Raw genomic sequence first — 22052 nt, 5'->3', positions numbered from 1 at the left:
GATAGGAGTCCTCCGCACGCGGGAGGCCTCCGATCGGAAATTATGGGCCAATATTGTTGGATCTAAAATAACCCCTTAGACAATGAGCTAAACACGATTAAAATCACTAAGGAGGTGATACTCGGTAAAATAAGGGACTTAAGGCGGATAAATCCCCCGGACCTGATGGCCTACATCCTAGGGTCTTGAGAGAAGTAGCGGTAGGGATTCTGGATGCATTGGTGATTATTTTCCAAAATTCCCTGGACTCAGGAAAGGTCCCGGCAGATTGGAAAACTGCTAATGTAACACCCTTATTTAAGAAGGGAAGTAGACAAAAAGCTGGAAACTATAGACCAGTTAGCCTAACATCTGTGGTTGGTAAAATGTTGGAGTCCATTATTAAGGAAACAGTAACAGAGCATTTGGATAAACATAATTTAATAGGACAGAGTCAGCATGGTTTTATGAAGGGGAAGTCATGTTTGACAAATTTGCTCGAATTCTTTGAGGACGTAACATACAGGGTGGATAAAGGGGAACCAGTGGATGTAGTGTATTTGGACTTCCAAAAGGCATTGACAAGGTGCCACACAAAAGATTACTGATCAAGATAAAAAATCATGGGATTGGGGGTAATATACTGGCATGGGTGGAAGATTGGCTATCTAACAGAAAACAAAGAGTTGGGATAAATGGTTCGTTCTCAGGCTGGCAACCAGTAACTAGTGGTGTTCCGCAGGGGTCAGTGCTGGGACCCCAACTCTTTACATTCTATATTAATGATTTGGAGGAAAGGACCGAGTGCAACATATCCAAGTTTGCCGATGATACAAAGATGGGAGGGAAAGCAGTGAGTGAGGAGGACATAAAAAACCTGCAAAAGGACATAGACAGGCTAAGTTAGTGGGCAGAGATTTGGCAGATGGAATATAATATTGGAAAGTGTGAGGTTATGCACTTTGGCAGAAAAAATCAAAGAGCAAGTTATTATCTAAATGGAGAGAAACTACAAAGTGCTACAGTACAAAGGGATCTGGGGGTCCTGGTGCATGAAACACAAAAAGTTAGTATGCTGGTGCAGCAGGTGATCAGGAAGGCCAATGGAATCTTGGCTTTTATTGCAAGGGGGATGGAGTATAAAAACAGGGAAGTTTTGCTGCAGTTATACAGGGTATTGGTGAGGCCACACCTGGAATACTGCATGCAGTTTTGGTTTCCATATTTAAGAAAAGATATACTTGCTCTCGAGGCGGTTCAGAGAAGGTTCACTCGGTTGATTCCGGAGATGAGGGGGTTGACGTATGAGGAAAGGTTGAGTAGGTTGGGCCTCTACTCATTGGAGTTCAGAAGAGTGAGAGGCGATCTTATCGAAACATATAAGATTGCGAGGGGGATTGATCGGGTGGATGCGGTGAGGATGTTTCCACTGATGGGTGAGACTAAAACTAGGGGGCATAATCTTAGAATAAGGGGCTGCCCTTTCAAAACTGAGATGAGGAGAAACTTCTTTACTCAGAGGGTAGTAAATCTATGGAATTTGCTACCCCAGAGAGCTGTGGAAGCTGCAACATTAAATAGATTTAAAACGGAGATAGACAGTTTCCTAGCAGATAAAGGAATTAGGGGTTACGGGGAGAGGGCAGGGAAGTGGACGTGAGTCTAGGTTCGGATCAGCCATGATCCTATTCAATGGCGGAGCAGGCCCGATGGGCCGTATGGCCTACTCCTGCTCCTACTTCTTATGTTCTTTTGTTCTTATGTAATGAGGATCCAACGACACTCCTTAGACAGTGAAGAAACAAAGTGATTCCTTAGACAATGAGAATCTGGGGCGTGCAACCAAACTGCTTATAATGAGGGTGGCGTGCCTCAGATTTAACCAGCATTGTAAATTTAACTGTGGCTGGTCGCGTTTCTCAGGCCTCAGGGAATCCGACAGCTAATGAGAGGCGAGGACTTCTGGATCCAGGAGGTTAGTGCCTTTACACTTACCTCCTGGATCCAGCGTCCCTGCCTCACCTAACCCCCGTGATAGGAGAGCCCCCACGAGGCATCCGATCCCCTCCATGAGGCCTCTGATCGCATTCCCGGACTCCCCCGACAACCGATGATCTTTAGGCTGGCCCCCGATGTGCTCTCCCTTCCCCCCCACCGATACTCGAGTCCTGCCCCCGTCCACCCACCACCCCCCTCGCTATTCCTCCATCCCTTTGCCCTGCGCCTAGTGCCACAGGCCTACCCGCCCGCAGCCAGCCCGCCTCTCCATCAGGCTGGCTGCGGGTGGGGAACAGAGATTTTTAAATGCAAGTCAGGCCCTGCTGTTAAATTCGTGGCTGTTAACTTGCTTTAACCTAAGACCCAATTAACACTAACTTAACAGAAACTATAAACTGGCAATCTTAGAATTAAACTACGGTCTAGCAACGCTCAATACTAAAAATTAGTAAAAGAAATTTCGTTGGTTATGTTCCTATTGCTCACTTTCCCACATACAAGAAGCAGATCAGAGATAAGGCTGAGACAGATCGGAGCTGCCCTTTTCTCTTCCTGAGCATTTCTAGCAAATCAAGGGCAGTTCAGCCATAAACACGGCCATCCAAGACGTAACTTAACACCTGCAATTTGAAAGTGGTGGATTTTTCAGAATATCTGTCAAAAAAAAACTTTGGGGTCCTTGAACTCTCTGCAATGCCTGATCCGCAAAATACCATATTCTTACAGTCGCCGCCTTGAGGGGGAGGATCTATCTCCAACCCATTCACTCAGGCTGGAATATTCCTATTGGCGGGCGTGCGGGTTTGGGGGCGGGGCGACAGTAAAACCGCCAGAAATAGGGAGCGCATCGGGAACCCGCCGTCACCCTGCCGCGTCGAGCATTTAACTGGGGCGGCTTTGACGGCGCGACACGGACCTCATCCGCAGAGGTGGGCGACCTCATTGAAATCATTAAATGCTTGTTTACAGACCCTTTAGAGTGATTTTAAAGCCAGCCTCTGAGTTTAAATGCAAGAGCAGAGGTTTCACGAAGGTCAGGTGCCTTGCCTGCAAAGGGGAGACGGAAGCTCAGTGGCCATTGGCGAGTTCATTCATTGACAGCTGGGAAATGCACATAAATGCTGCAACATAACACCTCATTACTTGCGTCATGGAAAGGCTCTTGCTCACTCCATTTCGTCCACAGATTTAGGTGTCAGCAGTTTGCAGGTCAGTTTTGAAACCTCGGAAGCCACTCTCACCATATTGCTACTCTGTATCAGGACATTGAGGGATTGGCCCTCTCAGCTCCACTTTACCTGCCATCTACTACATCAGCATGGGCGCCGCTTATACTGTCTCACCTTGGTCCTCCTAATCGGACCAAGATGAGCCCCACCATCAGCAGCAGCCACACCAGCAGCAACAACCACAACAGCAGCCTTCTCCTCAACGACCTGATGTTCCAAAGGCGAGAGGGGAGCACCACAGGGCTGCAGCGTGCTGCAGGTGATACCCCCAACACAGGGTATACAGGCAGAGGATGAGCTTCCTCAACATGACTGAGCAACAGTGCTTCAGGAGGCTCAAGCTATCGTGCCAGGTTGTCGCAGGCATTTGTAGCTTGCTGGAACAAAACCTGCTGGCCAGAAGTCCTGGTGGGCAGTCCTTACCAGTGATGGTCAAAGTCACCACCGCCCTCAACTCCTTCGTCTCAGGCGCCTTCCTGGAATCATTTGTGGGATCTTGCCATCGGCCACCCACAGATGCATTACCCAGGTGACTGATGCCATATTTCACTTCCCCTCTGAACTTTCTATATTCAGCCTGGTTCGCACTTATTTTCTCAACGTGACATCTGTCATACGCCCCCTTTTTCTCCTTCATCTTACTCTCTATCTCTTTCGTCACCCAGGGAGTTCTCACTTTGGTTGCCATACCTTTCCCCCTCGTGGGAATGAACCTCGACTGTACCCGAACCATCTCCTCTTTAAAGGCAGCCCATTGTTCAATTACAGTTTTGCCTGCCGATCTTTGATTCCAATTTACCTGGGCCATATCCGTTCCCAACCCACTAAAATTGGCCTTCCTCCAATTAAGCATTTTTACTCTAGATTGCACCCTGTCCTTGTTCATAGCTAATCTAAACCTAATGGTACTATGATCACTGTTCCCTAAATGTTCTCCTACTGACACTTGCTCCTCTTCACCCATCTCATTCCCCAGAACGAGATCCAGCAATGCCTCCATCCTCTTTGGGCCGGAAACGTACTGATCAAGAACGTTCTCCTGAGCACACTTCAGAAATTCTTCCCCTTCTCTGCTCTTTACATTATTACTATCCCAATCTATATTAGGATAGCTGAAGTCCCCCATTATCACTACGCTATAGTTCTTACCCCTCTCTGTAATTTCTCTGCAAATTTGCTCCTCTATATCCTTCCAAATACTTGGTGGCCTATAGAATACATCTAGTAGTGTAATGGCGCTTCTGTTGTTTCTTAACTGTAACCAAATAGATTGTGTCCTTGGCCCCTCCAGGATGTCCTCTCTCTCTCTCCAGCACGGTAATCATCCCCTTAATCAGTACTGCCACCCCATCTCCTTTCTTTCCTTTCCTATCTTTCTTGAACACCTTATATTCAGGAATATTTAAAACACAATCCTGTCCTTTTTTGTGCCAGGTCTCTGTTATCGCCACAACATCATATTCCCATGTGGATATCTGCGCCTGCAGTTCACTAACCTTATTCACCACGCTTCGTGCATTCACACATAAAAACCGGAGAGAGGTGAGGCCCGAGACCAGTCGGGACCAGCGGGAGCAGCGTGGTGAGACCGGTATAAAAACTGGAGAGAGGCGAGGCCCGAGACCAGTCGGGACCAGCGGGAGCAGTGAGTCGGAGCCCGGTATAAAACCCGGAGAGCAGCGAGGCCCGAGACCAGTCGGGACCAGCGGGAGCAGTGAGTCGGAGCCCGGTATAAAAACCGGAGAGCAGCGAGGCCCGAGACCAGTCGGGACCAGCGGGAGCAGTGAGTCGGAGCCCGGTATAAAAACCGGAGAGAGGCGAGGCACACCAACTCAGCAGCGGGGAGAGAGGTAAAAAGTAATCAGTGTGTGACGTCACCAGGGAGCAGGTAGGTGATTGGTTGGTGAGTATTTCTCTTTTTTCAATACAAGCTTGAATTCTGTGGTGTTAAAATTCTGTGGTGTAGTGGGGATAGTTGGTAAATAAAGCGCCCTAGAGCTTACCTGTAACTGGGGTATTGAATAAATTTTAAAAATTAATAAAAGGAGTAAGTCATGGCAGGAGAGTTCAGACCCGTGTCCTGCTCCTCCTGCTCTATGTGGGAAGTCAGGGATGCTGCCAGTGTCCCTGACGACCATGTGTGCGGGAAATGCATCCAGCTGCAGCTACTTGTAGACCGCATTGTGGCGCTCGAGCTGCGGGTGGGTGAATTTTGGAGCATGCGCGATGCTGAGAGGCTCGTGGATAGCACGTTTAGCGAGTTGTTCATGCCTCAGGGTAGGGCAGCACAGGGGGTGACCATCAGGCGGAGTAACAAAGGCAGGCAGGTAGTGCAGGGAACCCCTGCGGACATCCCCCTTTCAAACAAGTATACCGCTTTGGATACTGTTGAGGGGGATGACTCACCAGGGGAAGGCAGCAGCAGCCAACTTCCTGGCACTGGGGGTGCTCCTGCTGCCCAGGAAGGGGGGAAAAAGAGTGGGAGAGCAATAGTGGTAGGGGATTCTATAGTAAGGGGAACAGATAGGCGTTTCTGTGGCCGTAGACGTGAATCCAGGATGGTTTGTTGCCTCCCTGGTGCCAGGGTCAAGGATGTCACTGAGCGGCTGCAGGGCATTCTGGAGGGGGAGGGTGAACAGCCAGTGTTCGTGGTCCACATTGGTACCAACGACATAGGTAAAAAGAGGGATGAGGTCCTGCAGCAAGAATTTAGGGAGCTAGGTGAAGGATTAAAGAGCAGGACCTCAAAGGTTGTAATCTCTGGATTACTCCCGGTGCCACGTGCTAGTAAATATAGGAATAGGAAGATAGAACAGATGAATGCGTGGCTAAAGGGATGGTGCAGGGGGGAGGGCTTTAGTTTCCTGGATCACTGGGTCTGCTTCTGGGAAAGGTGGGACTTGTACAAGTCGGACGGTTTACACCTGAACCAGGGGGGAACCAATATCCTTGCGGGGAGGTTTGCTAGCACTGCTGGGGAGGGTTTAAGCTAACTTGGCAGGGGGTTGGGGTACAGAGTGGAGCTATAGTAGGGGGTGATTTACAGCCAAATACAGAGGGAAAAACAAGTCAGCTGGGAAGGCAGAGCAAATATGTGAAGGCAAAAGAGAATATGGCAGGGCTGGAAGGCATTTATTTTAATGCAAGGAGTCTTGCAAATAAGGTGGATGAACTGAAGTTGTTGTTGAACACATGGGAGTACGATATTGTTGCTATCACGGAGACATGGTTGAGGGAGGGTCAGGACTGGCAGCTCAATATTCCAGGGTATAGAATCTTCAGGCGAGACAGAGGGGGGTGTAAAAGGGGAGGGGGTGTTGCAATATTAATTAAGGAGTCAATTACTGCTGTAAGGAGGGATGATATATTAGCGGGTTCCTCTAATGAGGCCATATGGGTAGAACTTAAAAACAAAAAGGGGGCAAGCACTTTGCTGGGAGTGTACTATAGGCCCCCAAACAGTCAGGGGGAGATAGAGGAACAGATATGTAGGCAAATCTCAGAAAAGTGCGAAAATAATAGGGTAATAATAGTGGGGGATTTCAACTTCCCCAATATAAATTGGGACAGTCAGAGTGTGAAAGGCTTAGAGGGTGCAGAATTCTTAAAGTGCATCCAGGAGAGCTTTTTGAGCCAACATGTAGAAAGTCCTACAAGAGAGGGGGCGGTACTGGACCTAATTCTGGGGAATGTAGCCGGGCAAGTGGTGGAAGTGTCAGTAGGAGAGCATTTTGGCGACAGTGACCATAATTCGGTGAGATTTAAGGTGGTCATGGAAAAAGACAAAGACGGCCCGGAAATAAGGCTTCTAAATTGGGGGAAGGCCGATTTTAATATGATAAGGCAGGATCTGGCCAAAGTGGACTGGGAGCAGCTGCTTATAGGAAAATCCACATCAAAACAGTGGGAGACTTTCAGAAGGGAAATAGAGAGAGTGCAACGCCAACATGTTCCTGTAAAGGTCAAGGGTGGGACCAAAAAGCAAAGGGAACCTTGGATGACAAGGGATATACAAAAATGCATTAGAAATAAAAGGGGGGCTTTTGGCAGTTACAAAAGACTAAAGATGGAAGAAGCCCTAGAGGAGTATAAAAAGTGCAGGGGCATACTTAAAAAAGAAATTAGGAGGGCGAGGAGGGGCCATGAAATAACACTGGCGAGCAAAATAAAGGAAAATCCTAAGATGTTTTATAAGTATATTAAGGGCAAGAGGATAACCAGGGAAAGGGTAGGGCCCATTAGGGACCAAAGTGGCAATCTGTGTGTAGAGCCAGAGGATGTAGGCGGGGTTTTAAATGAATTTTTTGCATCTGTGTTCACTATGGAGAAAGACGATGCAGACATAGAAATCGGGCAAGGGGACTGTGACATACTTGAACATATTAGCATCGAGAGGGAGGAGGTGCTAGTGGTTTTAGCAGGCCAAAAAGTGGATAAATCCCCAGGCCCGGACGAGATGTATCCCAGGCTGCTGTGGGAGGCAAAGGAGGAGATTGCAGGGGCTCTGACACAAATTTTCAGAACCTCTCTGGCCACAGGGGATGTACCAGAGGACTGGAGAACAGCTAACGTAGTACCATTATTCAAGAAGGGTAGCAGGGATAAACCAGGGAATTACAGGCCAGTGAGTCTAACATCTGTGGTGGGGAAATTATTGGAAAAAATTCTGAGGGACAAAATTAATCTCCACTTCGAGAGGCAAGGATTAATCGGGGATAGTCAGCATGGCTTTGTCAAGGGTAAATCATGTCTGACAAATCTGATTGAATTTTTCGAGGGGGTGACTAGGGGGCTGGATGAGGGAAATGCTGTGGATGTGGTTTACATGGACTTCAGTAAAGCTTTTGACAAAGTCCCGCATAGGAGACTGGTCAAGAAGGTAAGAGCCCATGGGATCCAGGGTGCCTTGGCGCGTTGGATCCTAAACTGGCTGAGTGGCAGGAGGCAGAGGGTGATGGTCGAAGGTTGCTTTTGTGACTGGAAGCCTGTGTCCAGTGGGGTACCTCAGGGATCGGTGCTGGGTCCCTTGTTGTTTGTGATCTACATAAATGATTTGGATGAGAATGTAAAAGGTATGATCAGTAATTTCGCAGATGACACGAAAATTGGTGGGGTGGTAAATTGCGAGGAGGAAAGCCTCAGGCTACAGGACGATATAAACGGGTTGGTCAGATGGGCGGAAAAGTGGCAAATGGAATTTAACCCTGAAAAGTGCGAGGTGATGCATTTTGGACGGACAAATAAGGCAAGGGAATACACAATGAGTGGTAGGACCCTAGGAAGTACAGAGGGTCAGAGGGACCTTGGTGTACATGTACATAGATCCCTGAAGGCAGCGGAGCAGGTAGATAAGGTGGTTAAAAAGGCATATGGGATACTTGCCTTCATTAGCCGAGGCATAGAATATAAGAGCAGGGAGGTTATGATGGAGCTGTACAAAACGCTGGTGAGGCCACAGCTGGAGTACTGTTTGCAGTTCTGGTCGCCTCACTATAGGAAGGATGTGATTGTTTTGGAGAGGGTGCAGAGAAGATTCACCAGGATGTTACCTGGGATGGAGCGCCTCAGCTATGAAGAGAGGCTGGACAGGCTGGGGTTGTTTTCCTTGGAGCAGAGAAGGCTGAGGGGGGACCTGATTGAGGTGTACAAAATGATGAGGGGCATAGATAGGGTAGATAAAGAGGAACTTTTCCCCTTAGTGGGGGGGTCAATAACAAGGGGGCATAGATTCAGGGCAAGGGGCAGGAGATTTAGAGGGGATTTGAGGAGGAACTTTTTCACCCAGAGGGTGGTTGGAATGTGGAATTCAATGCCTGAAAGGGTGGTAGAGGCAGGAACCCTCACAACATTCAAGAAGCATTTGTATGAGCACTTGAAATGCCATTGCATACAAGGCTATGGACCAAATGCTGGAAAATGGGATTAGACTGGACAGGGATGGATGGGCGGCGCAGACACGATGGGCCGAAGGGCCTCTTTCTGTGCTGTAAAACTCTATGACTCTATGACACTGTAAACCTGTCTTAGACCTTCTTGTATTCTCTCTTAGTCTGACCCCACCTAAAACCGTACTATTTCTTACTCTAGTGCTATCTGTCTCTCCCAATCCTTTGTGTACCGTGTTTCTCCTTTCTAATGCTACATCCTGGTGCCCACCCCTCTGCCAAATTAGTTTAAACCTTCCCCAACAGCACTAGCAAAGTCCCCCCCGCCTCCCGCCCACCTCACAAGGACATTGCTCCCAGCTCTGTTGAGGTGCAATCTGTCCTGCCTGTAAAGGTCCCACCTCCCCCAGAACCGGTTCCAATGTTCCAGGAATCTAAAGCCCTCCCTCCTGCATCATCTCTCCAGCTACGCATTCATCGGCTATATCCTACTATTTCTATACCCACTAGCTCGTGGCACAGGGAGTAATCCAGAGATTACAACCTTTGAGGTGCTGCTTTTTAATCTCTTTCCCAGCTCCCTAAATTCTGATTGCAGGACCTCATTGCTCTTTCTACCGATGTCAGTGATACCGAAATGGACCACCACCTCTGGCTGTTCACCCTCCGCCCTCAGAATGTTCTGCAGCTGCTCAGTTACATCCTTGGCCCTGGCACGAGGGAGGCAACAGACCATCCTGGAATCCCGTTTGCGGCCACAGAAATGCCTGTCTGTTCCCCATACTATTGAATCTCCTATCATTTTCCCGATCTTCCTCCTCACTACCACCATCCCCCGTACAGCTGAGCCACCCGTGGTGCCATGGACTTGGCTCTGGCTGTACTCCCCAGAGGAACCATCGCCCTCACCAGAATACGTGTTGGAGAGTGAGATGCAATCAGGGGACTCTGCCTGGTCCTGCTTGTCTGTCTGGCGGTCACCCAATCCCTCTCTGCCTGCACACTTTTACGCTGCGAGGTGACCACTTCCTGAAATGTGCTATCCATGTATCTCTCAGCCTCATGGAAGCACCGCACTGACGCCAGATGCTGCTCAATCTCCGAAACCTGGAGCTTGAACTCCTCCAGATGATGACACTTCCTGCACAAGGCACTGATCCGAGCCCGGTTTAAGTGGAGCCCATTCAATCAGAGCAGCTCCCTCTTTCCCCATTGCCCATGAATTGAAACCCCTCCATCCCACGCCACTCTTTCAGCCACGCATGTAAACTTCTAATCTGCTTGTCCCTGTGACAATTTGTGCATGGCTCCAGTAACAATCCAGAGATTATTACCTGTGAGGTTTTGTGGTTTAATTTTGACCCTAGCTCTGTAAACTCTCTCAGCAGAACCTCATTCCTAGTTCTACTTATGTCGTTGGTTCCTATGTGGGACCATGACAACTGGATCCTCCCCCTCCCATTCCAAGTTCTTCTCCAGCCACGAGGAGAGATCCTTAACCCTGACAGACAATACAGCTTTCAGAACGCCTGGTCATTGCTGCAGAGAACATTCTGATTATACTGTCCTCATACCACTAAAACACTCCTTTTCACTCCCCCCACTTGAATGGCCTCCTGTACCATGGGGCCACGGGCAGGTTGCTTATCAACCCTGCAGACGTTGCCGTTATGCACACAGGCAGCAACAACCTCGTACCTGTCGAAAGGTCACCGACCTGAAACGTTGACTCTGTTTCTCTCTCCACAGATGCTGCCTGACCTGCTGAGTATTTCCAGCATTTTCTGTTTTAATTTCAGAACCTCATAGCTGTTGGATCAGGGCTAAGGCCGAGGCTCCTCCAGCGCTGCACCTGGGGACCCCTTACCTGCCTGAGTTGCAGCCACACCCTCCTGTCCCTGACCACTAACCAGACCGGTACCACTACCTAACCTAACAGGTGTGACTGCCTCCTGGTTAAAAGCGTTCAGCTAACTCTCCCCCTCCCTGATTCCCCGCAATCTCTGCACCTCGGACTCCAGCTCAACAACCCTGAGCTGAAGTTCATTGAGGTGCAGACACTTCCTGCAGAAGTGGTTGCCTGGGATCGTGATGCTCGCCACAAACTCCCTCATGCTGCAGTTGCAGCACACCACCTGCACTGCCATCTCTATGCAACCGTGTTTTATTTATTTATTTAATTAAAATATACGTATTTAATTAACTTAGCTTAGAGTTTAGTTTCTTTACTACTTACTTGATCTCGTTTAAGTTATAGGTAGATTAAATTAAATATTTCCCTGTAACATGAACCACGATAAGTATTGGAGGCAAGAAGCAACACTTCCTTCCCCCGCTGCACCAAATTCCCACTCTCTCCAAATTCCCAACTTTTACACTCTGTTTAGGTGTGCTCCGTTTAACACCACTCTGTGCAGACCGCATAGCTGTTAGCATGGGCCTGTGACAGGTGGTGAGAGAAGCAACAGGAGGGAAAAGCCTACTTGACCTCGTTCTCACCAATCTACCTGTCGCAGATGCATATGTCCATGAGAATATTGGTAGCAGTGACCACCGTCCAGGCCCTGTGGAGACGAAGTCCCATTTTCAAACTGAGGACACCCTCCATTGTGTTGTGCGGCACTACCACCGTGCTAAATGGGATAGATTCAGAACAGATCTAGCAGCTCAAATCTGGGCATCGATGAGGCGCTGTGGGCCATCAGCAGCAGCAGAATTGTATCCCACCACAATCTGTAACCTCATTTACCATCAAGTCAGGGGACCAACCCTGGTTTAATAAGGAGTGTAGAAGAACATTCCAGGAGCAGCACCAGGCATGCCAAAAAATGAGATGCCAACCTGGGGAAGCTACAACACAGGACTACATGCATGCTAAACAGCGGAAGCAGCAGGCTATAGACAGAGCTAAGTGATCCCACAACCAAAGCTCTGCAGTCCTGCCACATCAAGTTGCGAATGGTGGTGGACAATTAAACAACTAACGGGAAGAGCAGGCTCCATGAACATCCTCATCCTCAATGATGGCGGAGCCCAGCACGTGAGTGCTAAAGACAAGGCTGAAGCGTTTGCAACCATCTTCAGCCAGATGTGCCGAGTGAATGATCCATCTCGGCCTCCTCCTGTGGTCCCCTCCATCGCAGAAGCCAGTCTTCATCATCCCTGACAACATCCTTGCTATCGTGCTGAAGACTTGTGCTCTACGACTAGCCATGCCTCTAGCCAACATGTTTCAGCAGTACAGCTATAACACTGGCATCTACCTGACAAAGTGGAAAACTGCCCAGGTATGTCCTGTCCACAAAAAGCAGGACAAATCCAATCCGGTCAATTACCATCCATCAGGCTACTTTCTATCATCAGCAAAGTGATGGAAGGTGTCATCAAAAGTGCTATCAAGCGACACTTACTCACCAATAACCTGCTCACTGATGCCCAGTTTGGGTTCCAGCCAGGACCACTCGGCTCCAGACCTCATTACAGCCTTGGTCCAAACGTGGGGGAAAAAAAGCTGAATTCCTGAGGTGTGGTGAGAGTGACTGTGCTTGACATTAAGGCAGCAGTTGACCGAGTGTGGCATCAAGGAGCCTGAGTAAAACTGATGATAATGGGAATCAGAGGGAAAAATCTCCACTGGCTGGAATCATACCTAGCACAAAGGAAGATGGTTGTGGTTGTTAGAGGTCAATCATCTCAGCCCCAAGATATCGCTACAGGAGTTTCTCAGGGCAGTGTCCTAGGCCCGACCATCTTCAGCTGCTTCATTAATGACGTTCCCTCCATCATAAGGTCAGAAGTGGGAATGTTTGCTGATGATTGCACAGTGTTCAGTGCCATTCACAACTCCTCAGATAATGTAGCAGTCCGTGCCCGCATGCAGCAAAACCAGGACAACATTCAGGCTTGGGCTGATAAGTGGCAAGTAACATTCATGCCACGTAAGTGGCAATGACTATCTCCAGCAAGAAGGTGTCTAGCCACCTCCCCTTGAAATTCAATGGGATTGCCATTGCCGAATTCCCCACCATCAAAATCCTGGGGGTCACCATTGACCAGAACTTTAACTGGACCAGCCACATAAATACTGTGGCTACAAGAGCAGGTCAGTAGCCGGGTATTCTGTGACGAGTGTCTCTCCTCCTGACTCCTCAAAGCCTCTCCGCCACTTACAAGGCACAAGTCAGGAGTGTGATGAAATACTCTCCACTTGGCTGGATGAGTGCAACTCCAACAACATTCAAGAAATCAACACCATCTAGGACAAAGCAGCCTGCTTGACTGGCATCCCATTCACCACCTTGAACATTCACTCCCTGCACCACTGGAGCACCGTGTCTGCAGTGTGTACCATCTACAAGATGCCCTGCAGCAACTCGGCAAGGCTTCTTTGACAGCATCTCCGAAACCCGTGACCTCCACCACCTAGAAGGACAAGGGCAGCAGGTGCACGGGGACATTATCAGCTCCAAGTTCCCCGCCAAGTCAGACACTAACCTTACTTGGAAATATAGCGCCGTTCCTTCATCGTCACTGTGCCAAAATCCTGGAACTCCTTCCCCAATAGCCCTGTGGGTGTATCTTCTCCTCAGGGACTGCCGCGGTTCAAGAAGGTGGCTCACCAACACCTTCTCAAAGGCAGTTAGGGATTGCAATAAATGTTGGCCTTGCCAGCGATGCCCACATCCCATGAATGAATAAAAAAAAACTAATTTTTAGTGAATTTGATTGAGGGATAAATATTGGCCCAGGACACTGGGGAGAACTCCCCTGCTGTTCTTCGAAATATTGGCCGTAGGATCTTTCACGTTCACCTGAGAGGGCAGACAGGGCCTTGGTTTAACGTCTCATCTGAAAGACAGCACCTCCGACTGTGCAGTACTCCCTCAGTACTTTCAGGGGGGATTTTCTCAGCCCCGAGGAGGCGGTTATGGAGGCGGGACTATCGGGAAAATGGCAGAATATGGGGGCGGGTTTGCTGTCCCGCGCTGGCTCCCTTCTCCTTGGAGGCGGGAAGGGATTAAAGCCTATTAATTGCCTGTTAACAGGTAGTTAACAGGTAGAAAATAGGATTATCCCCTTTTTGCCCTGTGGTAAACCACGTTCACTATCGTATCACTGTTAGTAGTTAGCACTGTTCACCACTGTTCGTTATAACTGTATCACTGACCACTATTGTATCACGGTACGAGGTCGCCTCTTGCCACACTGCTATACCTGGGATGACCACTGCCGACTCCGCCTTGGCTCCACCCACCAGGCCAGGTATAAAGGTGAGCGACTGGCTGGTATTCCTCCTGCTTGGATCGGATCACCCACGAGAGTGGGCTCTGTTATTTAGTCAATAAAAACCTTTAGTCACCTTCGTAACTCTTCGCCTTTTATTGGAGGAATTGATAGGTATATCAATTTTATTGACTAAATTTAATGATGTCCGACAACGAGTCACAACCGGCGGAGGAGCCACCAGCGCAGCTCCCAGGAGCACAGCCACACCAGCCAGCTTGGCTGCGAGCCCTCAGACCGCCGTACCTGGACCTGAACCCACGAGCAGCAAACTCAGCCGCAGACTTTAAACACTGGCTGGTCTGCTTCGAATCATACCTGAGAGAATCCAGCGTCCCTCAGGCATCCAAACTAAGTGTCCTGCAGGCACAACTGAGCCCGAGAGTATACACTCTCATCGAGGACATGACTACCTACGAGACCGCCATCAACCTGCTGAAACAGAAGTACCGGACCCCGGTAAACTACATGTACGCTAGGCACCTCCTAAGATCACGGCCGCAACAGCCAGGAGAATCAGTAGCCGAATTCTCACAGGTGCTATATGCACTCGCCAGGAACTGTGACTTTAAATCGGTGTCGGCAGCCGAAAATACTGAAGATAATATCCGCGACGCATTCCTGAAAGGCCTACGGTCCGAGTACTCACGGCAAAGACTGCTGGAAGCTAAAGACCTCAGCATGGAAAAAGCTGAAGCCCTCGCTATCTCCCTGGAAGTGGCCCACCAAGATCAGGAAGCATTCACCAGGTACTGCTCGCGACCCTGGGACTCGGGCCCGACCCCTACCACAGCACCCTTCCCAGCGCCGCCCCCGGGACCTACCTCTGCGTCGGCGTCCCGGACCCGACCGGCCCCGCCACCCCCGGCACCAGCCCCGACATCGGGCATCCGCGATCGGGCCGCCGGCTGTTTTTTTTGTGGCCAGGAGAAGCACCCGAGGTCGCGCTGCCCAGCCAAGAACTCCATATGTAAAACCTGCCTGAAGAAAGGCCATTTCTCCAAGGCCTGCAGGAGCGGATCCTCAGAGGCCAGCAGTGCCGCATGCGAACTATGGGGGCGGCCATCTTCGTTTAGGGCAACTGAGGCCAGCATCCCCACACATGAGTCATGGGGGCGGCCATCTTTGTTTAGGGCAACTGAGGCCAGCATCCCCACACATGAGTCATGGGGCGGCCATCTTTGATTAAGGCAACCGACCCCAATAGTGCCTCATGGGGCCCTACCTCGTGGGAGACGCCATTTTACTCACCACGCCCGACCGCCTCGCCAGCAGATGACAACGACTCGCTCAGCTACACACTAGCTTCCGTCACCCTGGACCAAGCCCGCCCGCACCATCTGTCCAAGTCAATGATGGACATCAAAGTGAACGGCCACGCCACGACCTGCCTGTTCGACAGCGGAAGCACGGAGAGCTTCATCCACCCAGACACGGTGAGCCACTACTCCCTCTCTGTCCTACCAACGCGCAGCCGAATCTCGATGGCATCGAGGTCCCACGCCACGGACATCAGCGGCTACTGTGTCGTGACCCTGTCGGTTAAGGGCACGGAGTATAAAAACTTTAAACTCCTCGTCCTCCCCCATCTCTGCGCTGCCGTCCTACTAGGGCTGGACTTCCAATCCCACCTCCAAAGCGTAACCCTAGCATACGGTGGACCCCTCCCCCCACTCACAGTCAACAACCAGCAAACGTTAAACCGCCCACCGCGTAACACCTGCAGCCTCTCCACCCTCAAGGTCCCGCCACCCTCTCTGTTTGCTAACCTTACCCCTGACTGCAAACCCGTCGCTACCAAAAGCAGGCGGTATAGCGCCGGGGACAGAGCCTTCATTAGCTCTGAGGTGCGGCGCCTCCTGAAAGAGGGCATTATCGAGGGGAGCAGCAGCCCCTGGCGTGCCCAGGTCGTAGTCGTAAAGACCGGCGATAAAAACCGCCTGGTCATCGACTACAGCCAGACCATAAACAGATATACCCAGCTGGACGCATACCCCCTCCCCCGCATATCTGACATGGTCAATCAGATTGCACAGTATAAAGTATTCTCGACCATCGACCTGAAGTCGGCCTACCACCAACTCCCTATCCACCCTGAGGACCGCCAGTATACCGCCTTCGAGGCGAATGGGCGCCTATACCACTTCCTTAGGGTCCCCTTCGGTGTCACTAATGGGGTCTCGGTCTTCCAAAGGGAGATGGACCAGATGGTTGACCAGAACGAACTGCAGGCTACATTCCCCTACCTAGATAACGTCACTATCTGCGGCCGCGACCGGCAGGAACATGACGCGAATCTGGAGAAATTCCTCCGTACGGCCCAACGGCTGAACCTCACCTACAATAAGGAGAAATGCGTGTTTAACACCACGCGCCTTGCCTTCCTCGGCTGCGTAGTGGAGAACGGAATCATCGGCCCCGACCCAGAAAGAATGCGCCCCCTCATGGAGCTACCCCTCCCCCACTGCCCTAAAGCACTTAGGAGAACCCTGGGGCTTTTCGCCTACTATGCCCAATGGGTACCCAATTACGCGGACAAAGCCAGACCCCTCCTGAAAGCCACTTCCTTCCCCCTCACGGAGGAGGCGTGCGCGGCCTTCTCCCTCATTAAGGGAGACATAGCCAAGGCCACGATGCACGCAGTGGACGAGTCCATCCCCTTTCAGGTGGAGAGCGACGCATCCGACTTCGCCTTAGCCGCCACCCTAAACCAGGAGGGGAGGCCAGTGGCCTTCTTCTCAAGGACCCTACAGGGCCCCGAGATCCGACATTCGTCGGTCGAGAAAGAGGCCCAGGCGATCGTGGAGGCAGTACGGCGCTGGAGGCACTACCTGGCAGGCAAACGATTTACCCTCCTCACCGACCAGCGTTCGGTGGCTTTCATGTTTAATAACAAGCTGAAGGGCAAAATCAAGAATGACAAGATTTTGAGATGGAGAATCGAGCTCTCCACCTACGATTATGAGATCTTGTACCGGCCAGGCAAGCTGAATGAATCCCCTGATGCCCTTTCACGAATGACATGCGCCAGCGCGCATATCGATAGGCTTCAGACCCTCCACGACCAGCTCTGCCACCCCGGAGTCACCAGACTCTACCATTTCATTAAGGCCCGCAACCTGACCTACTCCATCGAGGAGGTCAGGACCATGACCAGGAACTGCCAGACCTGTGCGGAGTGCAAACCGCACTTCTATAGGCCGGACCGAGCAAGCCTGATCAAGGCCACCCGCCCCTTCGAGCGCCTGAGCATCGACTTTAAGGGGCCCCTCCCGTCCTCTGACCGTAATGTGTACTTCCTCAACATCGTTGATGAGTACTCCCGTTTCCCCTTTGCCTTCCCCTGCCCCGACATGACCAGTAGCACGGTCATTAAGTGCCTGAATGCCCTCTTCGCCTTGTTCGGGTTCCCGAACTATATACACAGCGACCGGGGCTCCTCCTTCATGAGCGAGGAACTCCGGCAATTCCTCCTAGAGAGAGGTATTGCAGCAAGCAGGACCACCAGCTACAACCCCAGAGGTAACGGTCAGGTGGAAAGAGAGAACGCGACGGTATGGAAGGCCGTCCTCTTAGCCTTAAAGTCTAAGGGCCTCCCAACCTCCCGCTGGCAAGAAGTCCTCCCGACAGCGCTGCACTCCATCCGGTCATTACTTTGCACGGCCACTAACACCACCCCCCATGAACGAATGTTCGTTTTCCCCAGGAAGTCGACTACGGGAACCACTCTACCAACCTGGCTGACCGCCCCGGGGCCGGTCTGGCTGCGGAAACACGTGAGGACCCATAAAACGGACCCCCTGGTCGAGAGGGTGAACCTCCTGCACGCCAACCCCCAGTACGCCTACGTGGCGTACCCAGACGGGCGGGAGGACACTGTCTCCCTACGAGACCTCGCACCCTCAGCCGATCCGGAAACACCGCCACCACCCCCCCCAACCTCAGTCCAGGTAGACGGCATGCCGGAACCCCACGAGCCCTCGCCGACCACGCAAACACCAGCATCAACACCGGATAAGGCACCAGCACCGGATAAGGCAACACCACCGCTGCGGCGATCGGAGAGGCTTACGAAGCCTCCGGACAGACTGACCTACCAGAATTGGTAGTACACTTCACCCCGCCGGACTTAATTCTAAACAAGGGGTGAATGTGGTAAACCACGTTCACTATCGTATCACTGTTAGTAGTTAGCACTGTTCACCACTGTTCGTTATAACTGTATCACTGACCACTATTGTATCACGGTACGAGGTCGCCTCTTGCCACACTGCTATACCTGGGATGACCACTGCCGACTCCGCCTTGGCTCCACCCACCAGGCCAGGTATAAAGGTGAGCGACTGGCTGGTATTCCTCCTGCTTGGATCGGATCACCCACGAGAGTGGGCTCTGTTATTTAGTCAATAAAAACCTTTAGTCACCTTCGTAACTCTTCGCCTTTTATTGGAGGAATTGATAGGTATATCATGCCCTCACAAGTACGGGCTTCCCAAAGGCTCCAAAACCCGGCAGGGTCACCGAGGCGAGTAGTAGGTCTGCGGGGGTCGGTGGGGTGCAAAAGTGTGGTGTGAAGGTAAGCGATGGGTGCAAGAGTGTAGAGGTGAGTATCTGAGGTAAGTGCAAAGTGTTTTTAAAAGTGTACTTACCTTTGTTTCTCCCTGCAGGCTTCAGTCGGTGTGTATGCGGAGAGTCTGGGACCTCCGTGTTGCAGATGAGAGATGGCCGTTGCATTCTCAGATGCAACAAACATCTCAATTTTGTAAAAGAAAGAAGGTTGTTGAGGTCGTGAATGCAAGACCTCATCAAACTACACAGAATGTCAGTGTTTGACAGCTTCACAGAGCTGTCAAACGATGACATTTCTTCTTTCAAAAATTCTTGACCGATGACACGTCATACGTTGACGTGCTCTGCCAACGGCTTTGCCCTAATTGGTCTGCTGAGCCCGCCAGGCGGGCTTAACAATGTCAAACGGGAAAATCCCGCTGATTGGCCAGAAGCTGATGGAGGCGGTACTGAAACCCGACAAGTGGGAGTCCCGCCTTCAAAAGCTTCCCATTGAGATAATCACCCCCGAAGTGTCGGCCTGGATTATGGGGCTCAAGTCTCTGGAGTGGGGTCTTGAACCCATGACCTTCTGCCTCAGAGGCAAGTGTCAGTGCACAACCCACTGAGCCACGGTAGAAACTCCATGTCAACGGCTGCCCAGCTTTGAGCAGAAATATCGTCACAGTGTCAGGACACAAAGGGTTAACCGTTTGCCACGAAGGCAAGAAAAAGTGATGTTTTCTCACTAGTTCTCTATTTCCTCATTTGACTCACACTGACACATCAACACTTGCTAAATAAATACACAGAGCAGCACAGGAAGGTCATTGGTGCCCAGCAGTGAATGTCAGCAATTACTCTCCAGGCGACTAGTCGGAGAGGCCCTGGGTAAGTAACGGATCGATTATAATTCACTTCCACGACCAACGTCATCCTTTGTTGGTGTTGTGAGTTTATAAGCACAGATTCCAATGACTGATGTCTTTTCAAAATTTCTACTTATTACTGAGGTCTGGGCTTGGGGCTGAAGTCTGTCGTACAGGACATCTTTCTATTTCAAGGAACAAGGGAAGTCCAGAGATTGAGCACAAGATCCAGGCCGAAGCACCCAGGGCCAGTACTGAGGGCGTGCTGCACTGTCGGAGGGGCATTACTGAGGAAGCGCAGCACTGTCAGAGGGGCAGTACTGAGGGAGTGCTGCTCTGTCGGAGGGGCAGTACTGAGGGAGTGCTGCTCTGTCGGAAGGGCAGTACTGAGGGAGCGCTGCACTGTCGGGGGGCAGTACTGAGGGAGTGCTGCACTGTCGGAGGGGCAGTACTGAGGGAGTGCTGCACTGTCGGAGGGGCAGTACTGAGGGAGTGCTGCTCTGTCGGAAGGGCAGTACTGAGGGAGTGCTGCACTGTCGGAGGAGCAGTACTGAGCGAGCGCTGCACTGTCGGAGGGACAGTAATGAGGGAGTGCTGCTCTGTCGGAGGGGCAGTACTGAGGGAGTGCTGCACTGTCAGAGGGGCAGTACTGAGGTAGCGCTGCCCTGTCAGAGGGGCAGTACTGAGGGAGTGCTGCACAGTCAGAGGGGCAGTACTGAGGTAGCGCTGCCCTGTCAGAGGGGCAGTACTGAGGGAGTGCTGCACTGTTGGAGGGGCAGTACTGAGGGAGTGCTGCACTGTCACAGGGGCCGTACTGAGGGAGTGCTGCACTGTTGGAGGGGCAGTACTGAGGGAGAGCTGCACTTTTCGTGGGGCAGTACTGAGGGAGTGCTGCACTGTTTGAAGTGAAGTACTGATGGAGTGCAGCATTGTCAGAGGGGCAGTACTGAGGGAGTGCTGCACTGTCGGAGGGGCAGTAACTGAGGGAGTGCTGCACTGTTGGACAGGCAGTACTGAGGGAGTGCTGCACTGTCGGAGGGGCAGTACTGAGGGAGTGCTGCACTGTTGGAGGGGCTGTACTGAGGGAGTGCTGCACTGTCGGAGGGGCAGTACTGACGGTGTGCTGCACTGTCGGAGGGGCAGTACTGAGAGAGTGCTGCATTGTCGGAGGTGCAGTACTGAGAGAGTGCTGCATTGTCGGATGTGACGTCTTTCGGAAGGGAAGTTAAACTGAGGCCTGTTTGCCCTCTTAGCTGGGCCTAAAAGGTCCCATGTCACTCTTTAGAAGAAAAGCAGGTGAGTTCTCCCCGATGCCCTGGGGCCAATATTTATCCCTCAACCAGCATCACTGAAAAGCAGCCGGTCTGGTCATGATCACATTGCTATTTGTGCGAGCTTGCTGCGCGCAAAATGGCTGCCACCTTTCCTACATTACAACAGTGACACTTCAGAAAGTACTTCATTGGCTGTAAAGCACTTTGGGGCGTTCTGAGGTAGTGAACGCCGCTATAGAAATGCAAGTCTTTTTTCTTCCTTAAAGCCTTGTAACTCACTGCAGAGCACCTTTCATCCCACGTTGAATCAATTTGTCCGTGAAGACATTGTGTAAAAGCGGTTTTGATCTCTCGAGCGCTATTGGGCAAGAGGTGAGGTCTCATTAACTCCTTTCTGTTTCAGACCTTGTGAGTGAGAAGTTGAAGAAATATCTGGGAGCGGACAATGATCAGGATATCTTACTGCCTCCTGTCACTTCTCCAAGGTAATATCATCGTCAGCTCGGACATATTTATGGTTAATTGCCTTTGCTCAAGATCATTCTTATGGAGCTATGATTGGGGACCAAATTCAGCAGTGACCCAGCGTACCAATTCGCACCAAGTCCCGTTCACCCATCACCCCACTGCCTGCTGACATACATTTTCCAATCTGGCAACAATTGGAGGAGCACAGACATCTTGGAGGGTTGCAGGGCTGGAGGAGGTTACAGAGATAGGGAGTGGAGAGAGGCCACGGGGCGATTTGATATCGAGGATGAGGATTTTAAATTCGAAGTGTTGCCGGCCCGAGTGCCAATGTAGGTCACCGAGCACAGGGGGAAACGGGTTGAGGAGAGAAGGGGGATACAAACTGAGGGAAGAAATCTCTCCCGATGTTAGAGTTCCGCTAGCAAAGTCCTGAAATTTGTGTCATTTGCTGATTTTAGTGAGAAGTTCCCATGAAGGCACCACAGCAGCACTGAGAATAGACAGGCAGTTCAGCTT

At 51.0% G+C, this 22052-nt stretch overlaps 1 protein-coding gene across 1 annotated transcript in view; it reads left to right on the top strand.

Annotated features, from left to right (window-relative positions):
- The first annotated feature begins 21822 nt into the window (after nt 1–21822).
- Nucleotides 21823–22052, top strand: part of LOC147098000 (sialic acid-binding Ig-like lectin 10) — a 50616-nt gene continuing 50386 nt past the window's right edge. Inside the window, exon 1 of the mRNA XM_085970801.1 lies at nt 21823–21865. Within this exon, the coding sequence (XP_085826927.1) occupies nt 21823–21865 (43 nt within the window). The remainder of the gene's footprint in view (nt 21866–22052) is intronic.

The sequence above is a fragment of the Somniosus microcephalus genome, chromosome 30 (assembly GCF_052327205.1).
Source record: "Somniosus microcephalus isolate GS21.2 chromosome 30, FLI_Smic_1.0, whole genome shotgun sequence".
NCBI classification, from domain to species: Eukaryota; Metazoa; Chordata; class Chondrichthyes; order Squaliformes; family Somniosidae; genus Somniosus; species Somniosus microcephalus.
This window is presented reverse-complemented; position numbering and strand designations above follow the sequence as displayed.